This window comes from Cricetulus griseus, chromosome 8 (genome assembly GCF_003668045.3).
Source record: "Cricetulus griseus strain 17A/GY chromosome 8, alternate assembly CriGri-PICRH-1.0, whole genome shotgun sequence".
NCBI classification, from domain to species: domain Eukaryota; kingdom Metazoa; phylum Chordata; class Mammalia; order Rodentia; family Cricetidae; genus Cricetulus; species Cricetulus griseus.
In genome coordinates this window covers 19,489,251-19,504,602 of record NC_048601.1, presented here as the reverse complement: position 1 = coordinate 19,504,602, position 15,352 = coordinate 19,489,251, and the positions used below count along the sequence as shown (strand labels likewise).

Below are 15,352 nucleotides of genomic sequence, written 5' to 3'. Positions count from 1 at the left end.
CTATTGTATGCTTTTAAATATGTTCAATGTGACTTTTAAAGGTCTTGCATATTAGTTCATCAGTTAATCCCTGACTCATTTTTAAGCCACTAGGAAATATTAAGTGGCAATGTGTCAGTTGATATTGTAATGACTGAAGAGAACAATCCGCGTTGCTTACTGTGAGGAAATGGAAGCACAAGTGGGGATTTTAGAACCTGTTGCTGCTTATGGTTTTACTTGTCACCATGGATTAAGGGTGAGTTTAGGAATAAATTAAGCTCCGCAGTCAGCTGTTCAGTTCTCTCTCATTTCAGGGTGAACTTATTTTCCTCTAAGAAAAAAAAAATTCTGATGAATATGTAATGAGAACATAACAATAATTGTATTAATTTCAGTGAAGAAATTAAAGTTCAGCCAAACCAGTTCAGAGAATCTGCAGATGCCGTTGGAAGGATCTATGAGGAGCAAAGGAAGTTGGAGGAGAGTTTCACCATTCACTTGGGTATGGAAGCCTTTAACAGCTATAAGGAGCTTCTCGGCTTCTCCTCAGGGTGCACACCCCTGCATGTGCGCAGAATCTACCCAGTATTCCTAATCTCAAGTCACATCCCTCCCTCTCCACGAGACCTGGAGCGTGTGTGCTATGTGCTCTGAGCTTCCGCTTCTATATTTGCAGGCAAATTATGATGGCTAGTAAGATGTGAAGCTGAGGGCCCGTCATTAGTTATTGCCTGGTTTATCTCGAGTCTTGCCACAGAAGTTTGTGTCTGTTACAGGATTTTTGTAGCTGTTTCCTTATCTCTCTGCAACGGTTGTTCATCCCTAGGAGCCCAGTTAAAGACCATGCACAATTTGAGGTTGCTGAGAGCAGACATGCTAGACTTCTGCAAGCATAAAAGAACTCCTGGGAGTGGTGTGAAACTCCACCGGCTCCAGACAGCGCTGTCACTGTACTCCACGTCTCTCTGCGGCCTAGTTTTACTAGTAGATAATCGAATTAACTCTTATAGCGGCATCAAAAGAGGTAAGGAAACGTACATTCTTATCCCATCAGTTTCTCTTAGTAACCGTTTCTGGAGAGGGATCCCACACTGTAACCGTGCTGAGCTTGAACTCAACACAGTCTTCCTGCCTCTGCTTCTAAGTGCTGGACTAGCAGATCTGATCCACCACATGCAGCTTTCAAATAAAACCATTTTTAGAAGGGATTATGAGAAACTCGGCAGTTTTAAATGGCTGCAGTGTTTCAGTACATCAAGCCGCACACATAGCCCATCTTGGCCATTTCAAATTAAAGTGAACTGTGAACACAGTACGCAGCCCTGACTACTTTCCCAACCATAAACAACTCATTGATACTCAGTTCTTCCTAAAATAGCATGTATAGTGCTCCTATGGAAGAAGACTCTTATTCCAGGCTGAGTGAGCTTAGTTTACCCAGTGTCTCCTATTCCTTCCAGGTTAAACAGAACCAACACTTCTTATGGTTTACAGAGGTTGTGGGTAGATTGTAATCAAAGTGTCGGTTAAAGGTGACTTGGAGTTGTATTAGAATGCTTGACTGATTTTTTACTCCTGTGAGTAAAGTGTTGATGATGAAAGTCATTGTACTCTAACTTAATGTGCAGCTATTAAAAAACAAATCATATTTGCAATCTTTATGCTCTCAGATCTATTTTTCTATAAGTAATTGATAAATATTTGATGGATTCCTTAGATTTTGCCACGGTTTGCCAAGAATGCACAGACTTCCACTTTCCACGGATTGAAGAGCAACTGGAGGTAGTCCAGCAGGTGGCGCTGTACGCCAGAACCCAGCGCAGGAGCAAGTGCAAAGAGGCACGTGGTCAGTACAGCCTCAGAGACAAGCAGAAGTTCTTAGTGGTGGGACTTGGGGGAAGAAAAATTAAGAATAAAATTTAACATCTTCAGAAGCTTGGATTCTATTTCCAGTTTTCCTCCTCCTCCTCCTCTTCCTCCTCCTCCTCCTCCTCCTCCTCCTCCTCCTCCTCCTTCTTTGTTTTGGTTGATTTTCTTTCAGGATCCTAGTGAAAACCATTTTAAAATGTCATTGCCATAGTTAAAGTAAGAGCTTTTGAAAAGTTGGTCTTCTGATCCCAACCATCTCAAATGTACAGAATCATTTCTACCAAGAGCAGCGAACTCAGAGTTCAAGTGGAACAAAAGCAAACCTTTCCTTATTATTTTCTTGTTGTGCTAGGGATTGACTGCCGGGCCTTTCATGGGCTTCGCATGGGCTGTTCCACTGGGTACAACCCTGTTCTGTCACTGATTTTTTGACTTCAGGGTCATTTTCATTTTCCTAAAAAGAAAGAGAGAAAAAGAAAGAAAGGAACTGGTGTCTTTGAATGGCTTTTCCTCCCTATTTTTATGCACAGTATAACATCCTTTCAAATTACTTAGAAATTTTGTTGGAAATGTTTTTTAAATTTATTGACGTATTCGTTATAATTATCCTACTTCCTCCACCTCTGCCCCAACTTCTGAGTTTCCAGAACCTTCCAAAATAGTGCCGCTGTTGGAAAGCCGGCATTTAAATCACGAGCCAATGAGGGATATTAGGTCTTCAAATCACAGCCAGCACTGATCACCTCAAATTAAGCAACACGTCACCTGAGAGGCTGCTACTTAGTTCCCTGCGGCGAGAACACGTGGGGATGTATTATATATCTTGATAAGTTTCACATATGCAGTGGTTCATAGTCATGTACTGGTTTTATGCATCAGCTCTCCAAAACTTACTCAGCTTGTGGAACAAACTGCAAATCCCTTGACCAATCTCCCTCTTTCTTCCTTTCCTCGTTGTTAGCATCACTCTATCCTGTTAGTTCAACCCTGCAAGACTATCATGAGTGACACGCTTCCTTCTGGACCAAGGGATGCTGTGAACCACACGCCCTGCGAACCCTGCACCCACTGTAGTTTTCCTACACTGCATAACAGACACGTTTTTACCCTTCACCCCAGTCAAGCACTTCAGTGGCTTCTCTTTGTAACGTCTGAACTGTCCCATCACTGGTCTCAAGCTTCGAGGCCACCATTAAGTGAGACACAAGCTATCTGAGCACACTGTGATTCTGACGCTTGATCTGACCACACAGCTTCCAGCTGACAGGTGGGCAGGTAGGATGCACACTGAACACACTGGTCAAGGGGCAAGCCATGTCCTGAACGAAACAGTGTATGACACCGTGACACTTCATCTTATTATTTGGAATGGCAGGCATTTGAAAACTTATGGGTTATTTATCTTAGGAATTTTCTGTTTGATATTTCTGGACCACGGTTGATGGTGGCTAACTAAAACCAGAGAGGAAAACCGCAGAGGAAAGTGGACCGCTGCCCCACCTTTCTGTGCTGTCTGCTTGTACCTGAAGATCTACTCATGTTCATAGAAGCATGTTGTGTCTAGTTCTCCTGTCTACACACAGACAGTGTGCATGTACACCGTTCCATGTGCTGCTCTTGCACTAAGGACGCCACTGGAAGTCATCTATCAGTCTGGAAAGCCCCTTCCTGTCTTCACTGTTGTGTAGTAGTGCATTGCAGGGTGCCTGGTACCAGTCAGCTCCCTACTAGGGGGTATTTAGTCCTCATCTTTTATTGTACGTAGCAGTGCACGAGTAACATTGTGCACGAATCATGGCACACTTGGAGTAAGCATGCCTGTGGTCACAGGGCGCATGTACTCCACTTAATGTTTACAATGCCAGCCGCTGCTCCCTGGCTTATCTCTTTACCCAAGGTAACTGTGGCTCTGCTGTGGCAGCATGTGTTACATTTCAGAACCAAGCCAAGAATCCGGAGGCCAGTATACCAGGACTTTGCAGAGAAGTTCAGTGCGTCCTCTCATTCTGTTTCCGTCTCTCCACCTCACTCAGCTAGTGATGGTGGGGTCAGGAATATCCTTCACATATGCATTTTAATTAAAACATAATTGTGTCACTTTTCTCTTTCCTCCTTCCTGCTCCTTCCATGAATATTTAATGCCATTTTTGGTATTGACGGAAAACGTGAAGGTTGAGATTGTAAGTGGAGAGGGAGGAGGACTTGAGTCTGTATGAGAGACAGTGTTCGGTACAAGACAGGAAGTTTTTAGACCGCCTGTGTCAGGGCAGCCTGTGTATGGCGTGGTTTTTCGTTCTTGTTATAGCAACTGCATTGTGATTTAAACGAGTCAGCAGAATGAGTCATTTTATAAAAGATAGCTATCCTTTCTTGTTGTTTGTTCTGAGATGGGGGGCTCAGTATATCCTCAACTTTCCCAGGACTCACTTTGTAGCACAGGCTAGCCTTAAACCTGGGATCTTCTTCCCTCAGCCTTAAAGGCACTTGTGTGTTGTAGTAAAGTCTTGTGAGAGCACTTTCTGAGTATTCTTTTTCTGCACGTGACTACATATTTGTTCATATTTACATCATGACATACAAGCACTTGTTTATTCTGTTTCATTCATTTTTTACTGTGATTGTTATATTCATTATATTTCTCCAGTTGACGATAAAAGGCAAAGATTGTTTTATGAACATTACACACATACACACACACACCACACACACACACACACACACACACACACACACACACTCACACACACACACACACACACACACACACACACACACACACACAACCTCTTCATGTTACCATGAAAGATGTTACTCATTAAAACCTGGACAGGAAAGTGGACTGTGAGCTCTTTTCTATTGTTTCCTTTTTCTCTTTTTTTTATTTTGAGATTGTATTTTAATTACAACACTTCTCCCTTCCCTTTCCTCCTTCCCATTCTCCCATATACCTCTCCATGCTTTCCTTCACATTCATGGTCTCTTTTTACACAGTTGTTATTGCATGCATGTATGTATTTGCGTGTGTGTGTGTGTGTGTGTGTGTGTGTGTGTGTGTGTGTGTGTGTGTGGCATTGGACAACCAATTGGTGTGTTGTGTTGTTCCCTGGGTCCTGTTTCTTTGCTAGGGATTGTTTGTTCATTCCCTGTACGGTCAGATTAGAGTATTTGCTCCTTGCATTCCGTGCTGTGACCCACTGCTGATCTAAGCATGTCCATTGCCAGGCTCTGCTCTGTTACACAAAATATTCATTCAAACAGTTCAGAAACTTCTGTATACCTATTCTGTTCACACTTTCTCTGCTAGTTCTTTCTTAAAAATGTGTGTGTGTGCTGTCAGTAGTACTAGGTGACACTATTAAGTTAGGTGTGTTCAGATAATGTTTTAGAGTTGATGTTTTGGTATATACTGTTCAGTCATTTGAAGATCTGACTGTTTTGTAATATGGAATACCATTTCAAAAATAGATTCTAAAATAGTTTTTAATTCAATTTGAATAAGTAGATAGCCTCTGAAAAACAGCTACTTTGAAAGGCAGAACTCATTTTGTATTTGTGACAAGAGAATTCTTATAAAATCCAGGTGTCTCCTCTATTAAAATACATGCATGTTTGTAAATAATGTGTTCATTTTTAATGGCCTCTATTAAAATATATGCATGTATGTAAATAATGTGTTCATTCTTAATGGATGCTCAATCAAAATGTCTCTCATTAATCAACATTTATCCATCTAAGAAAAGTATCATGCCTTAAAAAAGAAAAACTATTGACTGTCTAAAAAAGTTCTACTTGAAACAGTATCACATATTTGCTTGAAATCAGTTGTATATAGTGTCAGATGAGACAGTAAATTGTAGGAATGTGCTGAATAGAAAATGATTCTTGATGGTGTTAGCTGTCTATCTGGTCCAGAGCAGGTTATATCAACAGCAGTGAGTCAGCGTCTAAAAATAAAGATGGCCACACCACAGCCATCTAATGAAGTTATTTTATGCACAGCTAACTTAGTACCCTGAACTCTCAGAAGGAAAGTAGAGTGTTGGCAAGTCTAACGTGCCTGAGACCATGTGGGGTCAAGGCTGGTCCCACCACTTACCTGGGCACCCCTGCTTATATAGCGACTTACCAAAGCCTTCCTTTTCTTGTCTATAAAATGAGAAGATGTGCTAAATTACAGTGAGTCCCTGAGTCCCACAAGGAAAAAGAAAGTGAGGGAGGAGGGAGCAGAGGAGGAAGGGGAGGAGGACATCATTCCCCACCTCCCACGTGTCTGGTGACAGAGCTCATACATTTGTAAGTTGCATGTGAAACATGGAGCAGAATGCCAGGCATGTCGAGGCATTGTACACTTCTGCTATTGTGGTTGTTTTGAAAGGGTAGGGCTAATAGAGTTTTGTATGTGGCACTATTCCTTTGTGTTGTGTTTTCTTTATGAATAGATTCTGGAAACCAAAATGGCGGAAGTGATGAGAAGTCTAAGAATTCTGAGAGAAACTATTTAAATATTTTACCTGGTAAGTATCATGTTTTAAATTATTGCTTTCTTATAGTCACATACATTAAAATGGTAGATTTGAAACATGCATTCTTATGGTCTTCATTTATAAAATGTTTGGCCATGCCCTTTGAAACAGTACTTGTGTCTGTATAATATACATTCACAGATGTTCTCCAATGTAAGCCTCATTTTTATACTAGTAATGACTTACTTCTAGATCCATAGAGGAAACTCTAAAAAGCTATATGTAAGTTTCATGACTTTAGGTTCCTAATGTGCTCTTAGACATTGTTTCTTAGTTACTAAAGAATGAGCTGAGAGGCGTTTTGAACTCTAAGATATAAGCCGTAGTGCACAGTGATGAACATGGTTGAAATTGTAGCAGGGACATTTGATGCAGTCACCTGTTCACCTCTCCCCTCATGTCTTTCTGCCTCTGTGTCTTCCTTTCTCTCATTGTTATTGGATGCATCTAACAGCTGCAGCTCAAGCTCTCGGTCTTCCCTCTGGTTGAATTCACTTGCTGGTTCCTGTAGTCAGCCACATGCCCAGGCACCACATGGAAGCCCTGTGTGTGCTTTTAAATGTGAACTCTTAAACATAGCGGCAGGGTTTACAGGATTAAAAATAGTCCTTCCTTGATAGTTTTCTTTTAAGGTAGTTTCTCACATTTCCTTCCACAGATCTTGAACATGCAGGCCATGTCACTAATTTAAGGAAAAGTCGTTTCCATTTCTGCGTTCGTCTTAGAGCACAGCATATCAGACTGTGGCCATCAGCCTCCAAACTTCCCCCCACCTTCACATCCCCTGCCCTCGTGGATAACATTTAGAATCACCACAAACTGTTTCCTCCCCTTTGTGGAGCAGGAGACCATTTATCTATTATTCTTCATAGACTCATGGCCTGAGTCATCACACTGTGGCTTTCTAGGAGTGTGTTCGCTGTTGCTGTTTTGGAAGTGCCTATATCTTTATTGTTCTATTTATTTCCTTCCTTCCTTCCTTCCTTCTTTCCTTCCTTTAGAAAAAAAAAAAGGCTATGAGTTGGTATCAGTATTACCACTAAACAAGGACAGATATGCCTCAAGTCTGAATTAGGAAAGGAGTGTTAAACTCCCCCCCCCCACACACACACTGACAGCATCTGAATTCCATAGCCACATATTGACATGAAAAGTATCTCCATCAATGTAGTGAGATAGCCACCCGGTCCACACCTATAGCTCTGGCCATGTCCGTTTGGGCGGTGGCCACAGGTGCAGATGTGACAAGAGTGAGTTTTAAGTCTGGGGTCAAGACAGCTGGCCTGTTGCATGCGGCCAGTCACAAGGAGCAGCCTGTGCAGATCCTGAGAGCAGGAACCTGCGGCGGCCATCTGCTTTTTGTGTAAGTGACTTCTCCCCAAAGTAAATTATATTTAACCTACATTTGAGCCTAGTCCCATGAATCATTATCTGTGCCTTCACACATCAAAACTTATTTTAAATCAAGAAGAAGACTAGTTGTGTTCCTATACTTTTTTCAAAATTTAATTTTTAAAATTTTTCATACAGTATGTTTTTAATCCTATTCCTTTCCCCTTAACCTGGGAATGGTTGTTTCTTTTTTATGAACAAGGTACTTAACAGCGTATGTCATCTAATTTTCACAACAATTTTGTCAAAAAAAAAAAAAAAAGCAGTTAGGCCTGATTTCCACATTTCCTGCACAAAGTACCGTGCAGGTAAGTTGAAGTGTATTTGATCTCTCACCAGCCAGAGTGCTGGAGAGCAGCAGATTTCCCTCACTTCCAGCCTAGACCCTTCTCTACAGTAGCTTAGTGATTTGTTACTGCTGCCAGTGCCTAGACTGGCCCCATTTTGTTAATGGGTAAAATGAGACCAGAGGCAAGTCATGTAAGGTCAAATGCAGCAGTGCCAGGTTGGGGATTAGGAGCACCTGACTGGCTCACTAAGCCACCCCACCCCTCCTGCTGGCCCACAGCACAAACCCAGTGCTGGGAGTCCCATCCGCTGCAGTATCAGCAGCATTTCAGAGGCAGACACGTCACAGGACCCAGAAGACCACTGCCTCTTACGGTGGACTCCTGTCTGACAAGCACAAGCAATCCGTGTCTCTCATTGCCATCTCCAGATGATTTCCTTTTTACTTTCTCTTTGACTAGCTTGTTTCATATCTCTATCCCTGTCCCTTGTTCATGTCCTTTTTCTAGTTTGTTTGTTTTTCAAGAAGAGTTTTTCCCTGGTCCTGTGAGAGGCATCTCGAGGTACAGCTTATATACATTGGTCACTAAAGATTCTGAGGTGTAAAACCATATTACATACTCTATGTTTTTGTTACATTTATTGAGATGTGTGTGTATGCGTGCCTGTGTCTGTATTCTGCCTTTGTTGGTGTGTGTGCACATGCCATGGTGCACATGTAAAGGTCAGAGGACAACTTGTGGGTGTTAGTTCTCTTCTTCCACCATGTGGGACCTGAGATCAGCTTAGGACATCACTGTTGGTAGTAAATGCCTTTATCTACTAAGCCATCTAACCTGGCCAAAGTACTTCTACAAAGCATTTTTCTTAACCACATTTTCTATCTCATATAAATACTAAAAACAAGTCTTCCCTTTCTGTATTCCTGGATTGATTTAGTTTAGATTTTAATAAACAAAATACCATTGGTATTCATAAAAGGAAAATGAATTTTACCTTTTAATGATCTATTTATTTTTATTTTATGTGCATTGGTGTTTTGCCTGAATGTATGTCTGTGTGAGGGTGTCAGATCCCCTGGAACTGGAGTTGCAAACAGTTGTAAGTTGCTATGTGGGTGCTGGGAATTGAACCCAGGTCCCCTGGAAGGACAGCTAGTACTCTTAACCACTGAGCTATCTCTCCAGCCCCAGGAAAATGAAATTTAAAACATGAAGAGGTTAATGAAAGGTTGAGGCTTTAATGCTGATCGGCTCTACCTCTTTAAGAGACAGGCCCCACCCCCTGACAACAGTTGGGGCATGCCAGCACCACATCACCCTCCAAGCATTACAGCCTGCAGCCTGCGAGGAATCTGGGCATGCGTGGAACCTCAGTGCACATGCACGGTCTTCCTTTAAAAGTTCCAACTTCCCTGCTTTGCTGTCTCTGCTTCTTCTTTCTCTCTCTGTCCTGTTCTGTTCTTCTATTTCTTTCTTGCTAGCTTTCCCGGGCCTATAATAAACTGATTAATAATCTCATGTCTCATCTTGCACCTCTTCTTCGTCTTCATTTCTAATTTAAACAAAAGAATAACATTTTTGGCGCCTAATAAGTAAAGGTGGGATTGAAAGGTTCAGGCATTATGCTGGCCCGCCCCGTTACCTGGCAGAATCCACTCAGGCAGTACCCTGGTCAGCCCAGGCTTCCATGGGAACTAAGTCTGCACCCAGGTGTAGAGGACCCCTTTAAAAGACAGACCCTGCCCACTTACACTCTCTTCTCTTCTCCCACCTACCCTCTCTCTGCCCCCTTCTCTTCTCTCTGCATCTTCTCTTACTCTCTTCTCTTACGCTCTTCTGTACCCCTCTCCTCTCTCTGCCCTCTCTCTGCCCTACTCTGTTCTTCCATTTCTCGCTCTCCCATTGTGATAAACTCTATGATTAATATACTCTTTATGCTCTCCATGGTTCATGTTCCATAGAGCGTGCCTTTAATTTAAGCACAAACCTAACAGTTAGTAAGTAGCCAAATAGAGGAACCTATTTTGTAATATTAAGCCACCAAATTGTAACTTTTATTAAGATAAATTTCATCTATAAAAGGTAATTTATAACTTGTTCTCAACTGTTTTTGATAGTTGAAGTTTTGTTCACTGCAAAATTGCAAAATTTCAATGAAAAGGCAAATGAAACATTCATACATCAGTTTATACTTTAAAAAATTTTGCCAACTTCACAAGATAAATAATGACTACTAGTCAATTTAGTGTATTAGTACTATTCTCTAGAATATACTTACCTTAAAATATGTTAAACCACACTTCTATATAGAATGAGTCTCTATGGGAGTTAGTATACAGTTTGTTCTTGATAAAGACAATACTAGACAGATATTGCCTAAGCCAGCAAGATACTTTGCCTTTGCTTGAATTGTCAGGTCAACTATAAAGTGATAGCGTTCACAGTACAGTTGCATATTTCCCAAGGTGAAGTTTTGTCCCACAAGGTGACAGACTATCTTCAAGTGAATTAAGACCCCTCTCTATTGGTATGTCCATCTGCTCAGTCGATCCTGTACTCTAACTGGTGGTTTTCCTTCTGTGGTATTCCAGTGACTACTCCATATGGACTTGTTTGACCAAATGGGTTGCTGTATTTGTCAGTCCTGTAAAGCTTAGCCCATTGTTTCTTTGAAGAACTATAATCTGTTGCTTGCCCTGAACTCTGGTGTGTCCCCTTCATCAGGTTAGGGATTTCTCCAGCATGCTCAACTTCATAACTGTGCCATCATTTCTTCCCTGGCTCTTGGTAGGGCCTAAGTATTTTTGAATACAAGTATGTTAGGTTTTAAAAATAAAACTCTAATGTAATTGGAATCAAAGATGAGTGAAATTGAGGGCAAGGGCTAATTGTAGAAGAGTGAAAATAAACCTCTGGGAGGACAGGGCAGAGTTTCTACTGAGATGTGCACATATATAAACATGGATTTAAACCTGGATTTACATGCATTTCCTATGTTACTCATTATTGACAGAATAAAGGCTGATGAAATTTTCTTGGCTATTAGTCTGCATAAGAAAAATAATGATTGTAAGAAGCCTGGATTTTACAGTTTAAGAAACACCACTCCAGCAGTCCACTTGAAACACTCATTTATGCACTCAGCAAATCTTTATCAAGAACTTTCTCTGTGCCAGAGATGGATTATTAAGATAGAAAAGGCTCTCATTATCTGGGAACCATAAATAGTACTCTCTTTAACATAATCTATGCAAATAATAGGATGTCATTGTAAAGAAGAAAGTAAAACAGAATGGTAGTAAAAACTGTGTGACGGGTGGAAGAGTCTTGTGTCAGATAGGCTAGTCAAGGGGGCCTTTCTAAGAAGGTGACATTTGAGTTGACATGTGACTGGTAGAGTCAACCATGCGAAAATATTGGAAAAGGGCCTCTTGGGCATCAGCCTGAATTGGGAGAAAGCTCCACGGGTGTTTAGAGCTGAACAAAGGTTGTGTGGCTAGAACAAAGAAGAGAGATGGGGTAAAGGGGTGTTGAAGAGAAAGGCCTGTGGGTCATAGTAAAGAGCTGGCTGTTTTCAACTGCTGAATGTGTTTAAGAGAGAGTGATACACAGTGTATTTAAATCACTTTGGACCAGTGAAGAAGTAGGCTTATAGTCAGGCAGGAATAGAACAAAGAGATCTGTGGGTGGGGATAGAGAATGGAGAAGGGAATTAAGTGCAGTTTCTGGATTTCTGATCTGAGAGGCCAATAAGCAGAGACTGGCCAGTCAGTCAGCTGAGCTGTGCGAGCAAGCGTAGGATGCAGGGAGGCAAGTAGCCGAGTCACATATTTTCACATGGTAAACTTGACATTTTATGTTGAGTAGAGATTATAAACACTCATTCACCTATTATCCCAGAGCTGACTTCATGTGCTTTGTGACCATCGTTACAAATTGGCTATTTATTATCTCTTATTTTAATCGTTTTTCTCTGAGACTAAGAAGCGGGGATTGCTTCCCGATACCCAGTCAACACATTGGCTTCCCCCATAATTATTTATAAAGCTGTGGGCGAGTGAGACTCATGATTTGAAAGTCATGGCTGCATTTGTTGTTCACAGGAGAATTTTATATTACACGCCATTCTAATCTCTCGGAAATCCATGTTGCTTTCCATCTCTGTGTGGATGACAATGTGAAATCGGGAAATATCACTGCTCGGGACCCTGCTATTATGGGACTCCGAAATATACTCAAGGTCTGCTGTACCCACGATGTCACAACAATAAGCATCCCTCTCTTGCTGGTGCATGATATGTCAGAGGTAAGCAGAAAGCCCTGACCTCGGCTGAGTGTTACATAGCAACACTCTTAACAACCTGCATTTTAAAGGGTGCCTTTTCTTTTAACTGGTGGATTTTTGTATCTCCTGTCTCATCAGTTGAATTAAGAGACATGTAAAACAATGAAAAATGCTCAGAAAAATTATAGTGTCGCCTGATATTAGTAAACAAGGAATTCAAGAGAATCTTTAACTTTGGATAAGAAGCGTGTCTTCCAGCCTCTCTTCTCCCCACCCCTCCCCCCCTTCCCCTTCCTTCTCTGGCTTTACTTTAGGAAGCCTGAGGTTTACCTTCACATGTACACTTGCCTTTGGTCAATGATACATCTGCATTTTCTGAATATGCATTAGTAGGCAATGGAAAGAGACTCTAGACAGCAGAAAGAAGCCAGTCTGTCCAGGATGTCTTATTGGGGGTACAGATGTTGGCTTATACAATTAAGATGTGGCAAAACCATATACTTATTTTACTAGGTGCTGATTTATTTGATATTTTTAGTTGCATAAAGTTTCTGTGGTTGCTTCCCTTTCACTGTCTTCCTTCACTCATGTGAAAACTAAGTATAGGAAATAAGCTCTAAAAATCAAATAAAGTCTAAAATTCAACTTCAAATAAGCTAAAGGAACAATGAGCCTCAACCCATGTATATGCAGATAAGTCCTTTTGTGGGAGTCCCCCTTGTAAGCAAGTAAGCCCTTCTTCAGAACAAGCAGATACAGAGTTGTCAAGCAGGCATGGGCACATGTTTGGTTTTATTTGGGGAAAGGGTAAAGGACGTGTGGGTATTTATTTATATTTTATTCATTTGTTTATTTGAGGCAGTCTTGGTTGGTGGCCTTGGCTGGCCTGGTACTCATTATGTAGCCCAGGCTGGCCTCAAACTCATGATAATGCCAGGAAGGAAGCTTGATTATTTGATAACTGTCCTGGTTGGTGTTACTAGTGCTGTGATGAAACACCATCCCCAAAAGTAACGTGGGAGAAAGGGTTTATGTGGCTAACATTTCCACATCACACTTCCTCAATGAAGGAAGTCGGGACAGGAACTCAAAGAGTGCAGGAACCTGGAGGCAGGAGCTGATGCTCAAGGGCTCTCTCCCCCTGCTCTCTTATAGAAACCAGGGCCACCAGCCCAGAATGTCACCACCCACAATGGGCTGGGCCCTCCCCCATCAACTACTTATTAAGAAAATACCCTAAAGATCTGCCTACCACCAGATCTTATGGAAACATTTTCTTAATTGAGGTTCCCTCTACCCAGATGACTTTAGCTTGTGTCAAGTTGACATAAAAAACTCCAAATTTATTACCAAAATAAAACATTGTGCAAAATGCTGTGTTATAGAAGGGTATGTAAGGAACTAAGCCTCCATTCAGACTGATTGTATTTCAAAAGGCCTAGTTTTAACCTTGCAACCTATATAGACAATAAAATAGTCAGTTCTGTGTGAGTGAGGCTGCTTGGTGATTTCCAGCTTACACTCTAGTCTGAGGTCTTTGCCCAGTGAGCACAGTGCTGTTTTAGTACAGAGGACTGTGTACTTCCTATGGTGCCAGCCCCAGGAGTCTCTATTCTCACTTCCCTCACTCTCCTCTAGCCTCACTCTCCCTGGGTGACATCAGGAGAGATGAAAAATGCTTTATAAAACTTTAGTTCTGTGGAGAATGGCTTAGTGATCCTCACTAACTAGTCATCTATAAAAGGGTCTTTAGGGAGTGTCACTGGGATGAATTCCTGCCACAAGGAAACATCAGACATTCCTGCAGCTGGATTCCTGGTTAACCAGCTTATAAAAATGGTTATCCGTAGGTGGGAAACAACCTCAAAAACAGCTTCCAAAAGTCACTCAGTTCAGATTGACTTCCAGACATCTGATACGACAGGGTTCCCTCTCCCACGGTGTTACAAAAGCTGCCCTTCAAACTAGGACAGCCAGCTGCAGAACATTAAGTTTGTTTCGGAAGTGTCCAATTTAATTCACAAAAGTAGATTGAGCCACAGGCCTCCCATCTGCTGTATTTAAACATCCTTCAAGGTCGGGAAGTTTATTTGACAAACTCAGATGGCACAGCCCAGGATATAGAGGTGTGTGGTAGGTTTTGTGCAGGGATCCCAAAGTCTTCTCAGATGGTGTTTCTCCTCCCCTAGCAAACAGGCTTATGGGATGTGGTTGCCATACGTCACACTGTCAAAGTAATAGTGATGTCTGAAATATTCCCTGATAGCCATGACAGTCAAGAGAACTATGGAATTGTTTGCAGCTTTAAAAGAAAAAGGAAATGAAAAACAAAACTCACTTTAGGGGGAAACATGTGGTTTTATCTGTCTGTGATTTAACACTGTCCTATTGCAGTCTAACCTAAAGTGGATGGATCTGCAAGTCAGGAACTTTGAGTTCCCCACTTACCTTTTGTTCACTGTTAACTGCTGGAATCCTTTGGGGCATGGAACTTTTGTAATTGCTATTAGAATTGCTATTAGAAATGAGTACAGGCCGGGTAGTGGTGGCACACACCTTTAATTCCAGCACTAGGGAGGCAGAGAGTTTGAGGTCAGCCTGGTCTACAAAGCAACACAGAGAAACCCTTTCTTGAAAAATCAAAAAAAGAAAGAAAGAAAAGAAGGAAGGAAGGAAGGAAGGAAGGAAGGAAGGAAGGAAGGAAGGAAGGAAGGAAGGAAGGGAGTACATACATATAGAGTATACAAGCATCCATTCAGATTTTCACAGACTGTACCTCTGTAACTCATACCCAAATCATACACAGAACAACATTTCTCGCACCTGAAAGCTGCCCATGTACTCTCAGTAACTTATGCCCTTTTCCATGCAAGAATCTCCCTGATTTTCACTTAAAAGAGGTGGGGGCGGGGAGGACTAAGGGCTGGGGAGATGGCTCACTGGATAAAGGTGCCTGCTGCCAATCCTGACAACTTGAGTGTGACCTCCAGAACCCACATAGTAGCAGGAAT

At 41.7% G+C, this 15,352-nt stretch overlaps 1 protein-coding gene across 4 annotated transcripts in view; it reads left to right on the top strand.

Annotated features, from left to right (window-relative positions):
- The window catches only part of C8H12orf4 (chromosome 8 C12orf4 homolog), a 41,255-nt gene that overhangs the window by 16,523 nt on the left and 9,380 nt on the right, over window positions 1-15,352 (top strand). For all 4 annotated transcript variants that reach the window (XM_027428344.2, XM_027428346.2, XM_027428345.2 and 1 more), the window contains 5 exons: window positions 378-484; window positions 809-1,006; window positions 1,700-1,828; window positions 6,291-6,365; window positions 12,160-12,362. In XM_027428344.2, the coding sequence (XP_027284145.1) occupies window positions 378-484; window positions 809-1,006; window positions 1,700-1,828; window positions 6,291-6,365; window positions 12,160-12,362 (712 nt within the window). The remainder of the gene's footprint in view (window positions 1-377; window positions 485-808; window positions 1,007-1,699; window positions 1,829-6,290; window positions 6,366-12,159; window positions 12,363-15,352) is intronic.